This window comes from Notamacropus eugenii, chromosome 1 (genome assembly GCF_028372415.1).
Source record: "Notamacropus eugenii isolate mMacEug1 chromosome 1, mMacEug1.pri_v2, whole genome shotgun sequence".
NCBI lineage: Eukaryota > Metazoa > Chordata > Mammalia > Diprotodontia > Macropodidae > Notamacropus > Notamacropus eugenii.
The window spans coordinates 389,755,939-389,769,457 of NC_092872.1; the positions used below are offsets into that span (position 1 = coordinate 389,755,939).

At 41.3% G+C, this 13,519-nt stretch overlaps 1 protein-coding gene across 5 annotated transcripts in view; it reads left to right on the forward strand.

Annotated features, from left to right (window-relative positions):
- The window catches only part of PTTG1 (PTTG1 regulator of sister chromatid separation, securin), a 44,080-nt gene extending 31,330 nt beyond the window's left edge, over positions 1-12,750 (forward strand). Inside the window, exons 1-6 of one of the 5 annotated variants that reach the window (XM_072630890.1) lie at positions 2,141-2,269; positions 5,714-5,798; positions 7,094-7,287; positions 10,265-10,358; positions 11,172-11,327; positions 12,601-12,750. In XM_072630890.1, coding sequence (XP_072486991.1) covers positions 5,723-5,798; positions 7,094-7,287; positions 10,265-10,358; positions 11,172-11,327; positions 12,601-12,683 — 603 coding nt within the window. In that variant the 5' untranslated portion in view covers positions 2,141-2,269; positions 5,714-5,722 and the 3' untranslated portion in view covers positions 12,684-12,750. Of the gene's footprint in view, positions 1-2,140; positions 2,676-5,713; positions 5,799-7,093; positions 7,288-10,264; positions 10,359-11,171; positions 11,328-12,600 lie in introns of those variants that run through there. The other 4 variants (XM_072630893.1, XM_072630891.1, XM_072630892.1 and 1 more) reach the window with 4 other exon arrangements.
- The last annotated feature ends 769 nt before the right edge of the window (positions 12,751-13,519 follow it).

Genomic DNA, 13,519 nt, shown 5'->3' on the forward strand with positions numbered 1-13,519 from the left:
TTTTGATTCTGTTAACACAGTAAGCTCTCCCAGTAAGCCTGTAAGTGCTGAGATTTTACTGTGCCTGCGTGAACCTCGGACAAAGTAAAATGCCTGTGCTGCGGTTCTTCAAGGCTTCCCCTTACCTTAGTTGCCTTGTCGCAACTCGGAACTCCTTTCCAGGGGGCCACTGTCACTGAAAGACAAGTCCCTTTCCTGGATCATGTCCCTGTTCAGGTGCCAGATGTAGTGGACGGCCTGTGTCCCCACACGGCTCGGTGATGTGGTGAAGAAGAAAGACGGGAGGCAGGAAAAGATAGACCAACTCCGTTCATTGATCTGAGGGTCAGGGTATTTATAGACAGAAACTGCAAGCCTACTTGACATTCTGCTCAGTCTCCTGTCCTAGAGATTTGGCCAGTCTTATTGTCTTTAAAGACTATTAGCCTAGAGGGCATCTATTTTACATATCCCTTGTATTCTGTAGTTCTCTAGTTTGTCTCACAGAGACAGCAACATCTGGGGGGCATGGAGAGCCATTCTGGATGATAATGAGCACAGTCTCAAAGAACAGTTTCCCTGAAGGTCTATCCTGAACTTGTCAACTGCACTTCATCCTGGCCCTCAACAACTTTTCACTTTTAGTAGACTGCAAGCCCAATGAATCAATAATGAAAAAGCAATATCAATTTGATGTTTGCCTTTATAGAAGCATGATGTAATATTCAGAATGAGTACAATGTACTCTGCCCAAGTTGGACCCTCACACACAGCATTGTGTTTAGTTCTGTTTGGTACATTTTAGGCAAGACAATGACATTCTAGAGCACTACACAGGACAATGGATACGATGGTGATAGGACTGGAGAACCACATAACAATGCTGGATTTGGAATCAGAGGACCTGAGTCTGTAATGTTGGCCTATCACTGCTCCTTTCTGGTCTCAGTTTTCTCATCTGCAAAATGAGTAGGTTGTATTAGATGACCTCTAAGGTCTCCTTTCTTTCTAAATCTATGATGTGGTCATTTTTATTCTGAAGAAAGAACTGGCAGTAAGGTTGTGGGGTGGGAAAAGGAGAGGAGGAAAGAGGAGGGAATAAGACAGTTATCTTCAAGAATTGCTCTTGTGGTTGAACCTATAAACTTGGAGAGGCTGAGCAACGATAGAAAGGACGATGGCTTCAGGAATCAGAGGTTCAAAGTTTGAGTTTTGCTCACATGTGTGAGTTTAGGTGACTCACTTAACCTCTCAGCCTCAGTTTTCTACATGTGTTAAGTGAATGGGCTGGACTAGATATCCTCAGAGAAACTTCTGCTGCAGCTCTGAATTGATCCTATTAACTTTGTGTGTAACACAACACTGTGCACATAGTAATTCAATTAAAAAACACGCACTCCAAACATTTATTAAGTGCCCATCATATGCCAGACACTGTGTTAAATGCTGGAGATACAAATAAGAAAAAGTTCCAGCCCTCAAGGAGCTTACAATCTAACAGGGGAAGACACATTAAAAGAAGCAGGAGGTGGGGAAGGGAGACCCCGGAGGTATCTCGCTCTCTGGAGTTCAAACCAAGCAGAGCTCAGATGCAAAGTGGAGAGTTGGCTGGAGAGTCCAGATTTAGCAGTGAATAAGGAAAGACTTGAGAAGAATTGAGTGCTCCACCTGCAGCCCTCCAATGGGAGGGGAGAAGGGGAGAGGAATTGGGAAGCTGTTGAGTATGCAGCAGGTTTTAATTTAATAACTACTTTTCCATATACTTGAAAGGCTGGGAACTAGAAGAGGGATTTCGATTTAGAGAGGACTTTAGAAGCCATCTAGTTTAATTACCTCATTTTACAGAAGGGGGCTTGTCCAGGGTCATACAACTGGACACCTTCCACAGTCTTGTGAAGTCAACGCACTCCTTCTCAGAATAATGTTTTTAAGTGCATAGGCTAGCAAGGGAAAACAATTATGTTGGAATACGGTCATCAGTATGTTTCAGAATATAAGCTCATTGACTTCAGGTTAAAAGGACGCTCGTACGTCGGAGGCAGGACTTAGCCTTCTTGGCTCTAGGTCCGGGGACAGCTCCGAGCAGCTGTAACGAAGCAGATGCTCACGGTTTTGATAGCCTTTTCTCCCCCGCCCTGTTACAGAAGTGGCCGGGCTTCACGGGCTCTCTCTTATTGGCTCACCCGGCGGCCCCGCCCCGCCCCCTGCAGTCGGGGAGCCAATGAAGGCGCGGACTCTGGTTTAAACGCCGGCCTGGGAAAACAATCCCAGCTCGGCTGTAACGGCTGCGGTAGGTACGGGGAGGTGTGTGGTCCGCTCTGCGTTTCGGATCCGTTTTGGTCGGTACCCGCGTGGGTAGGGCTGCCCGGCGGGTTTGGGGGTAGGGGGCACGGGCGCAGACCGGGGCTCAGCCCAGAACTGGGCCCCCGGAGGAAAGCTGGTTGGTGGGGGGAAAGCGGGAAAGCGGCTGCCCCACGTACCGTGCGGGCCCCGGTGGCGGCTGCGGAGGCGGCGTGGGGGACGTGAGCGGGCCGAGCCTGCGGGACCGCCCGGGAGCGCCCCCCCGGCGTGGGCAGAGAGGAGCTGTGCGCGCTTCGGGCACAGCTGGCAGGCGGCCCGCTTATCGAGCGCCTTCTGTGTGCCTGAGACTGTGCTAGCCTCTGGGCGTGCGGAGGGGCGTGGTGCACCCATAGAAGGTAAACTATAAACAGTGTCTCGAAACCCTTAGTACAGTAAAAAAAATAGGGTTAAAACTATATCGGAGCACTATTTACTGAGTAGAGGAGACTCCCGGGTGAGGAGAGTCCCTCCACCAGTACCGGTTGGCATCTTCTCTGTGACTTCTTAGACAATTCCAAGGTGCTAGAGGCAGGACTTGAACCTTTGGCTTTGCTGCTGTCGAGGTCCTAGCTCTCTATCGATTGTGCCCATGCTGTCTTTCAAATTAAGTTTAAAGTAATACAGAATAATTGTGAGTGGGGAAGGGAAGGGCTCTGGAATCCTCTAGGGGCAGCTGGGTATTCATGGCTGGACCTGGGGTCAGAGCTGAGATCAAAACTGGCCTCCAGAGCTAGCTATGTGACCCTGGGCAGGCTATGTATCATCTGACTACCTCAGTTTCCTCATCTGTAAAATGGGGAAATAATACCCATCTCTCAGGGTCGTTGTGGGGATCAAATGAGATGCAGTAGGTAAAAAGCATTGCAGACCTTAAAGTGCTGTAAAATGCATGCTAGCTGCTATTACGATGATTTGGAAAGGCCTCATGAAGGAGGGAGCGCTGTAGTTGAACTTTAAAGAAGGCCAAGGATTTTAGCAGGTGGAGGAATGAATTCCAGGCATTTGGGATAGTGTATGTAAAGACATAGAGAAAGGAGAGGGAACTGTAGCATGTGAAAAAGAACAAGAAGACCGATTTGGTTGGACTCTGGTATCCATAATGTATGGAAAACAATGTATGAATCTGAAAAAAGGTAGGCTGGAGTCTGATTGTGAAGGACTTAAATGCCAAATAGAAAAGTTTATAGTTGATCCTAGAGGCAGTATCTTTAGAGTTTGTGGGATCAGAAATTTGGAGCTAGAAGGAACTTTAGAGGTGCTTTGGTCCAGTCCTGTGGCATTTAGGGGAAGAAATTGAGGTCTGGAGAGGTTAAGTAGTTTGCCTAAGGTCACACAGGTAGGAGGACAGAGCTGGGATCTGAACTCAAGTTTTCTGATTCTAATTCCAGTGCTTATTCTTGGAGATACTGACTGAAACTCTGATTTAATTAGTACAGAAAATCTCTGAGCAAGGAAAGTCCCTTCACCAATAAGCTGGCACCTTCTTTGCAGTTTATGATCGTAGAGTTACCTAGAGCCCTGAGAATTTAAGTGACTTTTTCCAGGGTTACATAGCCAGTATGTTTCCCTGGCAGGGCTTGAACCCAGGTTCTTCTTCATTTAGAGGAAAGCCTCTCTATCCACTATGCTAAGATGCCTCTTGAAGGTAATCTCTCTTACTTTTGAGAAAAATTGTTGCAGTAGACAGTAGCCATTCAGCATAAGAAACTAGCATTATAATAACCACATTCCCTGACTCAGTGCTCTGGGAAGAGTCCTTTAATGACCCGGACGATAATTGGTGATGGTGGTGTGCCTGGGTATGAGGCTTTAGAGGGAAGAAGGGAAGTCAGAGAGGAGAAGAGGCCCAGTCCCTTCCTCTTGAGATAGGTCAGTGCAAGAAGAATCAATGCCCCTATTTTCCATATAAAGAAACTGAGGCTTCTCCAAGTGAAGAGACAATTTAGGCTTATAGGATTGTAGAACTAGAAGAGCCCTTAGTTCCACCTTCCTCATTTTATAGATGATAAAACAGCCCCAGAGGGTGGCCTGACTGCTCAGGAGGTCACAGGGCTGGTAGATAGTGGGCCTCCCTCTCTGATTGAGACTGATTTCCAGACTGATTTCACACCCCTCCCTTTTATGTTATCCCTGATCTATCCCAGCTGGCCTACTTGCTTGCTGTTCCTCAAATTTGACTTTTTGTCTCAGTTTCTATGCCCAGGCTGTCCCAGAATGCCTCTTTCCACATCTCTATTGCTTAGAGCTCTTGTCAAGGCCTTTGCAAAACTTAAAGCTCTGTATAAATATCCTTCACCCCCTTCCCACTCCAAGGCTCAGCATGAGTGCCTCCTTTTCCCATAGGATCCCATTTAGCCTCCCACTTGGTATGCTTTTCTCCTTTGTTCAGTTACTTATGGTTCATTCCTCAATGTACATTGTGTATCATTAGTAGAATACAACCTTCTTGAAGGCAGGCACTATTTCATCAGTCTGTGCACTTACCATGTGCTTGTTTGAATTGATTAAGGGTGTCAATCAGTCCTGACTTTGGAATCAGACCCTCTGGGCTCAAACTTTCCTTATTAGCTGTATGACCTTGGACATGTCATGACTTCAACTGTCTGGTCCTCAGTTCCCTCATCTGTAAAGTGAGGGGGGTTGGATTATATAACTTGGGGACTATTTGCTCATTTTAAATTTAACTCCTTTACTTGCTGACCTTACTGTAATGTTTTTAGACAGATTGCAATCACGAATCTTTGAGGGCCTACTATGTACAGGGTTGTAAAATGGGTACTATGGGAACAAAAACCAACAGCTCCTACTCTCATGGCTAAACACTTTAGCCTTGACATACTGTTTTACATGACTCTGGAACAGTTCTGTAGGATGATACTCAAGCTCAGTAACTATCAAGTTTATTGACGCATGTACTTGCGAAATATTGGCCCATGTCTTTGGAACTGCTAATTCTTTATATTTGAACATGAGAACTTGGTGAGGGCTAGGGAATTCTCACGTGGTGATAGTTACCTGAACTTAGCTTAACAAGGACCACTGGCTTCTACAAGAAATACTCCTTATATGTGTTGTCTCTCTATTAGAATGTGAGCTCCTTGAGGACAGACACTGGCTTACTTTTTTATTTGTATCCCTATTACTTAGCACAGTGTTACTCTTTTGGGAAATACTTAATAAATGCTTTTTCATTCATTCAAGAGTCTTTCTAAAACTGGGAGGGAACCTACAGTATCCCTTCCAGCCCCTTCATTCCTTAGATAAGGAGAGTGAAGCCCAGTTCCACTCTCTAATTAGCAATTAAAGTCAGGATTTAAATCCAGTTCCTATTACACTTGGTCCATTTCTCTTTTCCACTAAAGGTTTCTACTCTCTACCTATTCTTCCTCTACAGTAATCCAAAATGGCAACGCTAATCTATGTTGATAAGGAGAATGGAGAACCAGGCTCTCACGTGGCACCTAAGGACAGGCTGAAATGTAAGTCTACTTGATTCTGGTGGGCATATAGGGTTGCTATGATTAAGTGTTCAATGAAGAGGTTGGGCTTTGGGAATTGTATAAGGTGTGTGTTCTTTAAAAAAATATATATATATATATCCTATGTTTTACTTAGCAAATTCTAGGGGATCTGCAAAGATACTAATTGAGACAATTAATTCAGCAAAGTCAGAGTGTACAAAAATAAATTCTCAAAAATCAATAGCATTCCATATAATAATGATAGAATCCAAGGGGCAGTAATAAAAAGGGAAATCCCAAAGTGCATAAAATACTGGGAATGAGTTTAAGAAGTTCTTCATTTCTTTAACAAGTATTTTGTAACTGAATCTATATAAGTTATACTTGTTAAAGAAATGAAGAACTTCTTAAATAGCTGGAGAAACATGCACTGCTCGTGACTGGGCCATGCCAATATAATAAAAATGATATTACCAAAATAAATTTGGAGTTTTAATGCTGTGCCACTCAAATTATCAAAAGGGTACTTTACAAAACATGACAAAATAATAGCAAAATTCATTTGGAAAATAAAGTATCTAGAATATCAAGGGATAAAATGAAAAGAGGCAGGAAATGAAGACTGCAAATTATATCATAAAATGGCAATCATTAAAACACCAGTGGATGTATGATATTGGTAAAAAAAAAAATAGAAGGGTAATGTGTATGTATCCTTTTTTTTGGTGTGGATTTTCTCTTGCTTCTGTTCTAATCAGTACCAGTAACAGATTCCCTGATTCTTTTGGGTGAGGATCTTCCCTAATTGGAATTTTTTTTGTAGGTAGCTAAATAGGGCCTAAAAGTGTTGTTTTGAACAAGGACTTTGATAAATTACATTACATACCCTCCCTAGTCATATCATGTTCATATAGGTAGCATGGAATCTACACCTTCTTGTTATAGTGGTGTCTTGTTCTAAGTAATACATTTTTAGAAATATCTTTAAATGTATCTCTTTATATTTAGTCCTTCCCTGAGGCCTATTATGTATGCAATTTGGGACATTCATTATAAAATAATCATTGTGCCTGTATTAACCAAGCACCATTATGATAAGTCACTTATTAGGACAACTTATAAAGAAGTGGAAGTCTTATGAGTTTTGGGATTCTTAAATAATCCCAAAGCAGTCCTGTCAGGGACACTGTTGCAGGGCAGTGGAAACGGGTGTATGTACACAGGGGGTTTCATGTATCAGGCAATAGCAAGGCTTGGTGATGTAGTGCAGTTGATCCAGGGAAAGGGATTCTGATAACAAATTTTTTTTTCAGCAATCAAAGCCTTATCTGGAAGAGGTCAGATTTCAACTCCCAAGGCTGGCAAAGTGTTTACTGCAACCCCAGCTTTATCCAAATCTGTCAGAAAGGCTTTGGGGCCTGTCAACAGAACGACAGAAAAGGAAAACTTGGTGGGGAAGAGAAAAGAACCCCTCAAACAGAAAGGGCAAAACTTCACTGTCAAAAAGGTAAGATGATGGATTTTTTTACATTTCAAGATGATATTTCTTTAGGCATATGTGAGAATTGAAGTTAGGGGGACTGTGGCTTTCATCAGCTCATCCTTTGATAGTCACATTCCATTTATGCATTTTATTTCTTATTTTTTAGCTAACTTAATTCTTGGTGATTTTCCACAGCACACTTTTTGAAAAAAAATTTTTTGATCTCTTTTCTTCTTATATCATCTATATTTCCCTGTGTATACCTCCCTCAAGCTCCTTTAAGAGCCATCCCTTATTATGAAGAAAGAAGGGGAAAAAAGTTCAATGAAAGTAAACAACTTTGAAAAAAATCAGGTATTATATATGCAATCAGTGTTCTCACTTCTGTAAAGAAGTAGGATGAGATTCCTTCTCATGTCTCCTTTGGGACCAAAATTGGTCATGATAATCTCTTAGGTTTCAGTTTTGATTACTTTTTTGTTTTTATTTCCATTTCCATCATTGTAGTCATTGTGTACATTGCTTTCCTGGTTCTTCTTAAGTCATTTTGCTTCAATTCAGATGTCTTTCTATGCTTCTCTGTATTCATGATTTTTAAATTACACTACAGTAATAATTCCATTACAGTCAGGTACCACAATTTGTTTAGCCATCCACCCAATTGATAGAAATCTACCTGTTGGGCACTGTGCTAAGCAATGACCATAAAAAAAGAGGTAAAAACATTATCCTTGTCCTCAAGGACTGTGTGAGGGAATCTTAGAGAGAAATCAAAGCAGAGACTGGGAAAGTCCTCTTGCTGAGATGGAATTTGTCTTGAAGGAAGCCAGGAGACATAGGTGAGGAGGGAGAGTATTCCTGGGAACTGAGTAGGGGAGTTACATGGGCAGATATGCCCTTTGGAAAGATGACTTTGGTACTTGAGTATAGGATGGACTGGAGTCAGCACTTTAGGCAGGGAGATCAGCCAACAGGCTCTTATAGTAGTCCAGGTGTGAAATGATGAGGGCCTGTGTCAGGTGACAGCTGTAAGTGGAGAGACAGGGATGTAGATGAGACGTGGTAAAGGTAGAAATGGCAAGAAGACATGGCAACAGACTGAATACGTGGAGTGAATGTGAGAAAGAGTTGAGAATGAAACTGAGGTGGCAGATTTGGTTTGACCAACATGATAGTTGGTGCGTTCGACAGTAATAGAGAAGTTGGGAAAAAGGGAAGGTTTGAGAGAAAAGACGAAAAGCTTTGTTTTGGACATGTTGAGTTTGTCCATGAGACATTTTGTTTGAGATGTCTGGGAGGCAGTTGTGATATATGAGACTGGAGCTCGGGAGGGAACTTAAGGCTAAATAAATAGATCTGGAAAATCACTTGGAGAGAGAAGATAATTGAACCCATAGGAACTGATGAGGTCACCAAGTGAAGTAGTATAGAGGGAAAAGAAGGTCCAAGACAGACCCTTGGCGAATGCCCATGATTAATGGCAGTGACTTGAATGAAGACCTAGTAAAGGAGCCATTAGAGAGGATGGAAAAGAACCTAGAGAAAGTAATATCATTAAAAACCTAGAGAATCAAAAAGAAGAGGGTGAGTGGCAATATCAAAGACTGCGGAGAGGTCAAGAAGGATTAGAAATGAGAAAAGGCCTTTAGATTTGGCAATTAAGAGATCACAAATAACTTTGGAAAGAGTGTTTTCATTTGAATGAAGTCAGAAGATTTAGAAGAGAGTGAGGAGAGGAAAGGAAGTCACAAACTGTAGGCAGCTTTCTCATGGAGTTTAGTGAGAGTGGGGTAACCTGCTGGAGAAGATAAGATGGAATGGGATGAGGGGTTTGCCTTGCCTTGGCAAGGAGAAGGGGCCACCTCTTCAGCTGGGCTATGTGAATACAGTGGGGGCAGACATCTGGGTGATGAGAAGGGAGATGGGGAGAAGAGGGAGCTATGCTGAATGACCTTGATTTTTTTCAGTGAAGTAAGAGGCAGGGTCCTGCAAGAGCAGGGAGAGGGCATGCCATGGGAGGACTGAGAAGGGAGGAAAGGTTTGGAAGAGACCACATGGTGAGTGGAATAATGAGTCAGGGAGGTATAAAAGTATGATCTTGCTGCCATGATGGCCCAGGTGAGATTATGCAACATATATTTGTAGTGGATCCAGTCGCCATGGTTTTTCTCTAATTCCGTTTGGCAGCATGTGAATAAGAGTGAAGGGAGTGAAGGTAGTGAATGGGAAGAGTCATCCTAGGCTGGGGCTTGTAAAGGCATGATCAGCCATGGGCTAAGGGGCTGACAGATTCTGGTATAGACTTGAACGGGTTCACCAAGGGAAGGGAAAGGAGAGTGTAGCTAGTGAAGGGATGATGACATAGGACAGAGTGAAGGGGGTGGAAGGATTAAAGGTCACAGTGAGTTTGAAGTAATGGGCTAGGAGCCATAAGCAGAGGGAAATGGAATGATAAAAGATTATAATCAGATAAAAGACTTAGAGAGTTCATTTGAAATGTTCTTAGCACTTTCCTCCCTTTTCTGCTTGAAATGTACTCAAAAAATACAAACTCATTTTAATATTAACCTAAGCAAAATATAATTAAGATGTTAAATCTGCTAGATGATCACGATGTATTTAAAAGCCAACTTTTGGTGTTGTCTGTTGTTTTACATTATTCATGCCAGTTGTTCTCTCTTCATTAGTGCAGATAATTGAATTGACTGTTTTTTAATTGACTTCACTCTGCATTCCTACTAAGATGTATTGATACTTAACAGTAAAAACTAAGGGCTTAGTATTTTTTATTCTTAGTAAGTTTTGAGCCATGCCACCAGAATAGTGTGCTGAGCTGTATCTTTGAATTATAATGACACATAAGGAAGCTAGCATTGTTTTAAAGTTAGCATAAAGTTTTCTCACTATAACCTAGGTAACTTAGTCATAATAATTAAAACTCTAGTCTTGGTCTTGGTAAGTGTTGTTTATCCTCACTAATTTTATATATTTTCTTCTTTAGATGACTGAAAAGATTTCCACAGAAAAAACCTCGGTTCCATTCCCAAATGAAACATGTCCAGAAATAGAAAATTTCTTTCCCTTCAACCCACTAGGTAGTGTGCGTTCTTTATTATCTAACATTTTTTATGAGTATATTTGGCTTCTCTTGAGTGTCAATTTAACTGTGAGTCATCTCCTAGATATAGATAGGAACTAAGGCTTGTCATATTTTGAGGTCTTTTATTTATTTATTTATTCAACAAAGGTATTTGGTGCCTACTATGCATAAGGCATGGTTGCTGGCTATAAGTAACTATGCCTTCGTCTCCCCTGCTCTCCAGGACATTCCCAGTTTAGTCTAGTAGGGAAGATGAGGCACTGTGACAATTCAGTACCTGCTTTTATGCTTTAGTTTGGGTTGCTGAGAATAGCACAACCAAAGTACTACAGGAATTCAAAAGAGGAAAAGATTTCAGCTCACTCACAAGAGTGTTTTTGGGGCATTCTTATAAATATATGTCCTTCCAGGAGATAATTTGGAAAGACCGTCCCACTTCTGGCTCACTGATAGGTCAAGAAACCCACAGGGTCTTCGTAAGAGAATATCTCTGGTTCCATGATGCATCAGATGAAGGATGCTGTAGGAGAGCTTGATCCTCTTAGACTTTTGTGAGAAGGCTCTTTGAATTCTTGGGATGGAAGAAGTCTAAAATCACTTTATTCAACTTAACAGATATTTGATTAAGGTCCTGCTGTGTGCAAGACAATATAATTTATATAAATAATAGACTTAATTTTCTGTTATTTGTAACAATTTCTTCTTAGTTTTAAAAAAAGAATTATATTAATTTATAATTAATTATAGAAAAAACACATTTCGCTTTTAAGGAGGGAGTTGAAATAGCTGGACTTATCTTTATAAACAGAATTTGAGAGTTTTGACATTCCTGAAGATCACCAGCTTGCAAATCTGCCACTGACTGGTGTCCCCCTCCTGATGCTTGAGCAGGAGAAGTCACTTGAAAGGCTTGTAGAACTTCCACCCTCCCCTTTGCTGTTGCCTTCCGTGACATGGGAGTCTGGTAAGTTATCAGACTTCATTCTTCCTTCCTTCCCTTTTCCCTTTATTTTCACCACTTAGGGACAGTTAAAGGTTAGATATCCTGTTTCAGGGCACTTCCTGTTGCCTGCAGTAGAGGGAGAAAGCTGTATGTTATAAGTCACATCTTGAGGGGATAAAGTAGTCTGACAAAAACAAACGCTTGTTGTCAGTAGGAAATGACTTTCCATTGAAATAGCCCTCAACTACAAGTTGCTAGATTAAAACAGTTAAGCTATTTTGGCAACTCTGAATTCAAGATTAAAATCATGGGTGGTATCTTTAGGTATGATCCAATGAAAAAGCAACCATTGATCCTAATTTTTTTTGGATGTCAGCTATTCATAGTACAAATTCTTCTAAAGGTACTTGACTGGGATGAGAGAATTCTCAAGTTTATTTGAACAGCTGACAGAAGAAAAGGTCTCTCTTGGCAGTAGCAAAGAATGACATGCAAAGTGGTGATCTTTCCTTATTATAGAAAACTTAAGACATCTTGATGGCTTAAAGCTATTTTCTAGCTGTAATGAGTATTTTCAGGTGCCTGCCAATTCCTTCTTATGGGGACAAGGGCTCAAGAGCCTGGAGTTTGGAGTTCCACTTAGACTACTTTCTTAGCAGCTTGAGTGACCTTGAGCAAGACACTTAAGTGTCTCAGTTTACTTGTTTTGTAAAATGAGAGAGTTGAACTTCAAGGTCATCTAAGGTTCCTTCATTATTGCAACCTGATTGTTGGCATTACTGGTTGGATGTGGGCTGTGGCAGGCTCTATCCAGCAAGTTTTTTTGGTAAGGTTAGTGCCACATTGACTGTTTGAGGACTGGCATGCAGAGAAATGCAGAGAGGATTATCACCTAAAGGCTGGTTGCCAGGTGCTGAATCAGATTATGAATAAACAAGCAAATCCTTGCTATAGCAATGCATAAAGATTAGCATGGCAGAGTACATCAGTGAGGGAGCATTGATGGAGGCCAATATTGCTGATCAGGAGAAACCTACCTACTTGATAGAACAAAGGGGAATACAGTTCAGCTTTAGGTGCAGGATAGTATAGATGCTTCAGCAAGACTTTAAGGCTGAGACAGACTAGAAACAGATTCCACAGTGATCAGGAACAAAAAGTATGAGGTCATAGCTTGACATTCATGTCGGGGTTGAGATTCAGAATGTTATGTAATGTCATAGTAGGGATATGAATTGTGAAGCTCTCTCAGAGGTATGTATAGGATTCCTTAACTGTAATCTTTCTCTTCTAGATCTGTTGGAATCAACTTCAAGCCTTCTGTCAACTGTGGATGAGATTGACTTGCCACCTGTGTGTTATGACTTCCCTCTTTAAATGTCTTGTTTTTTATGGTATAATTATAATCATTTTTGTATTAATAAAGCAGTTCTTTATGTAGTAACTGGGTTTGAAGGTATTATTCAGGAAGTTTCATTGTCTATCTTTTATATTACATAGCTTATAAAACTGATTAGAATCATAGACTAAATATCCTTTTCTAACCCTTAGCCTAGTAAAAATTCTGTCCCCCTTTTCCTCCTCCCTTCCCCTTTTAGAGATGAAACTGAGGCTTATCTGTGAGACTGTCACTTGGCAAATAGTGACAAATGAAACTTAATCCTAGGTCAGACTGAGAATTAGGAGACTTTTTTATTATACCCTGCTTCCTTAGAGATTAATTTGTGGAGACATCTTCCCCCACCAGAGGGAGTTTAATTTGCTAAGTTAGGTCAAGGGCTACTGGGACTGAGGGTGGGGCAATATGAAGATTTAAAACTGCTGACCAACCCTGGTTTGGAAGCGGACACATCTTCTCTCAGAAGAGTAACATTCTTTCTCTGTTGTGCCCTTTTATCTCTCATGGATGACGATGCATGTTTTTCTTTAGGTAGCTGAGTATTTAGTAGCTATGAGAAAGATGCTGAGGCTAGTGACAGTTCTTACTTAACGAAGGGCTGTTGTATATGTAGAACCTATATAAGTTTGCACACCGACTCGGGGAGGGAGGAGGAGAAAATCTAATATGTGGAAATGATTGTAGAAAATTGAAAACAAATAAATTAATTAAAAAAGATATTAGAATCAAAATTTAAAAACGGACTGTTGTCTAAATTGGCCATTTCTTCGAAAGAAAATGAATACATACTTTCATTAACTTTACTCAGTTTCTC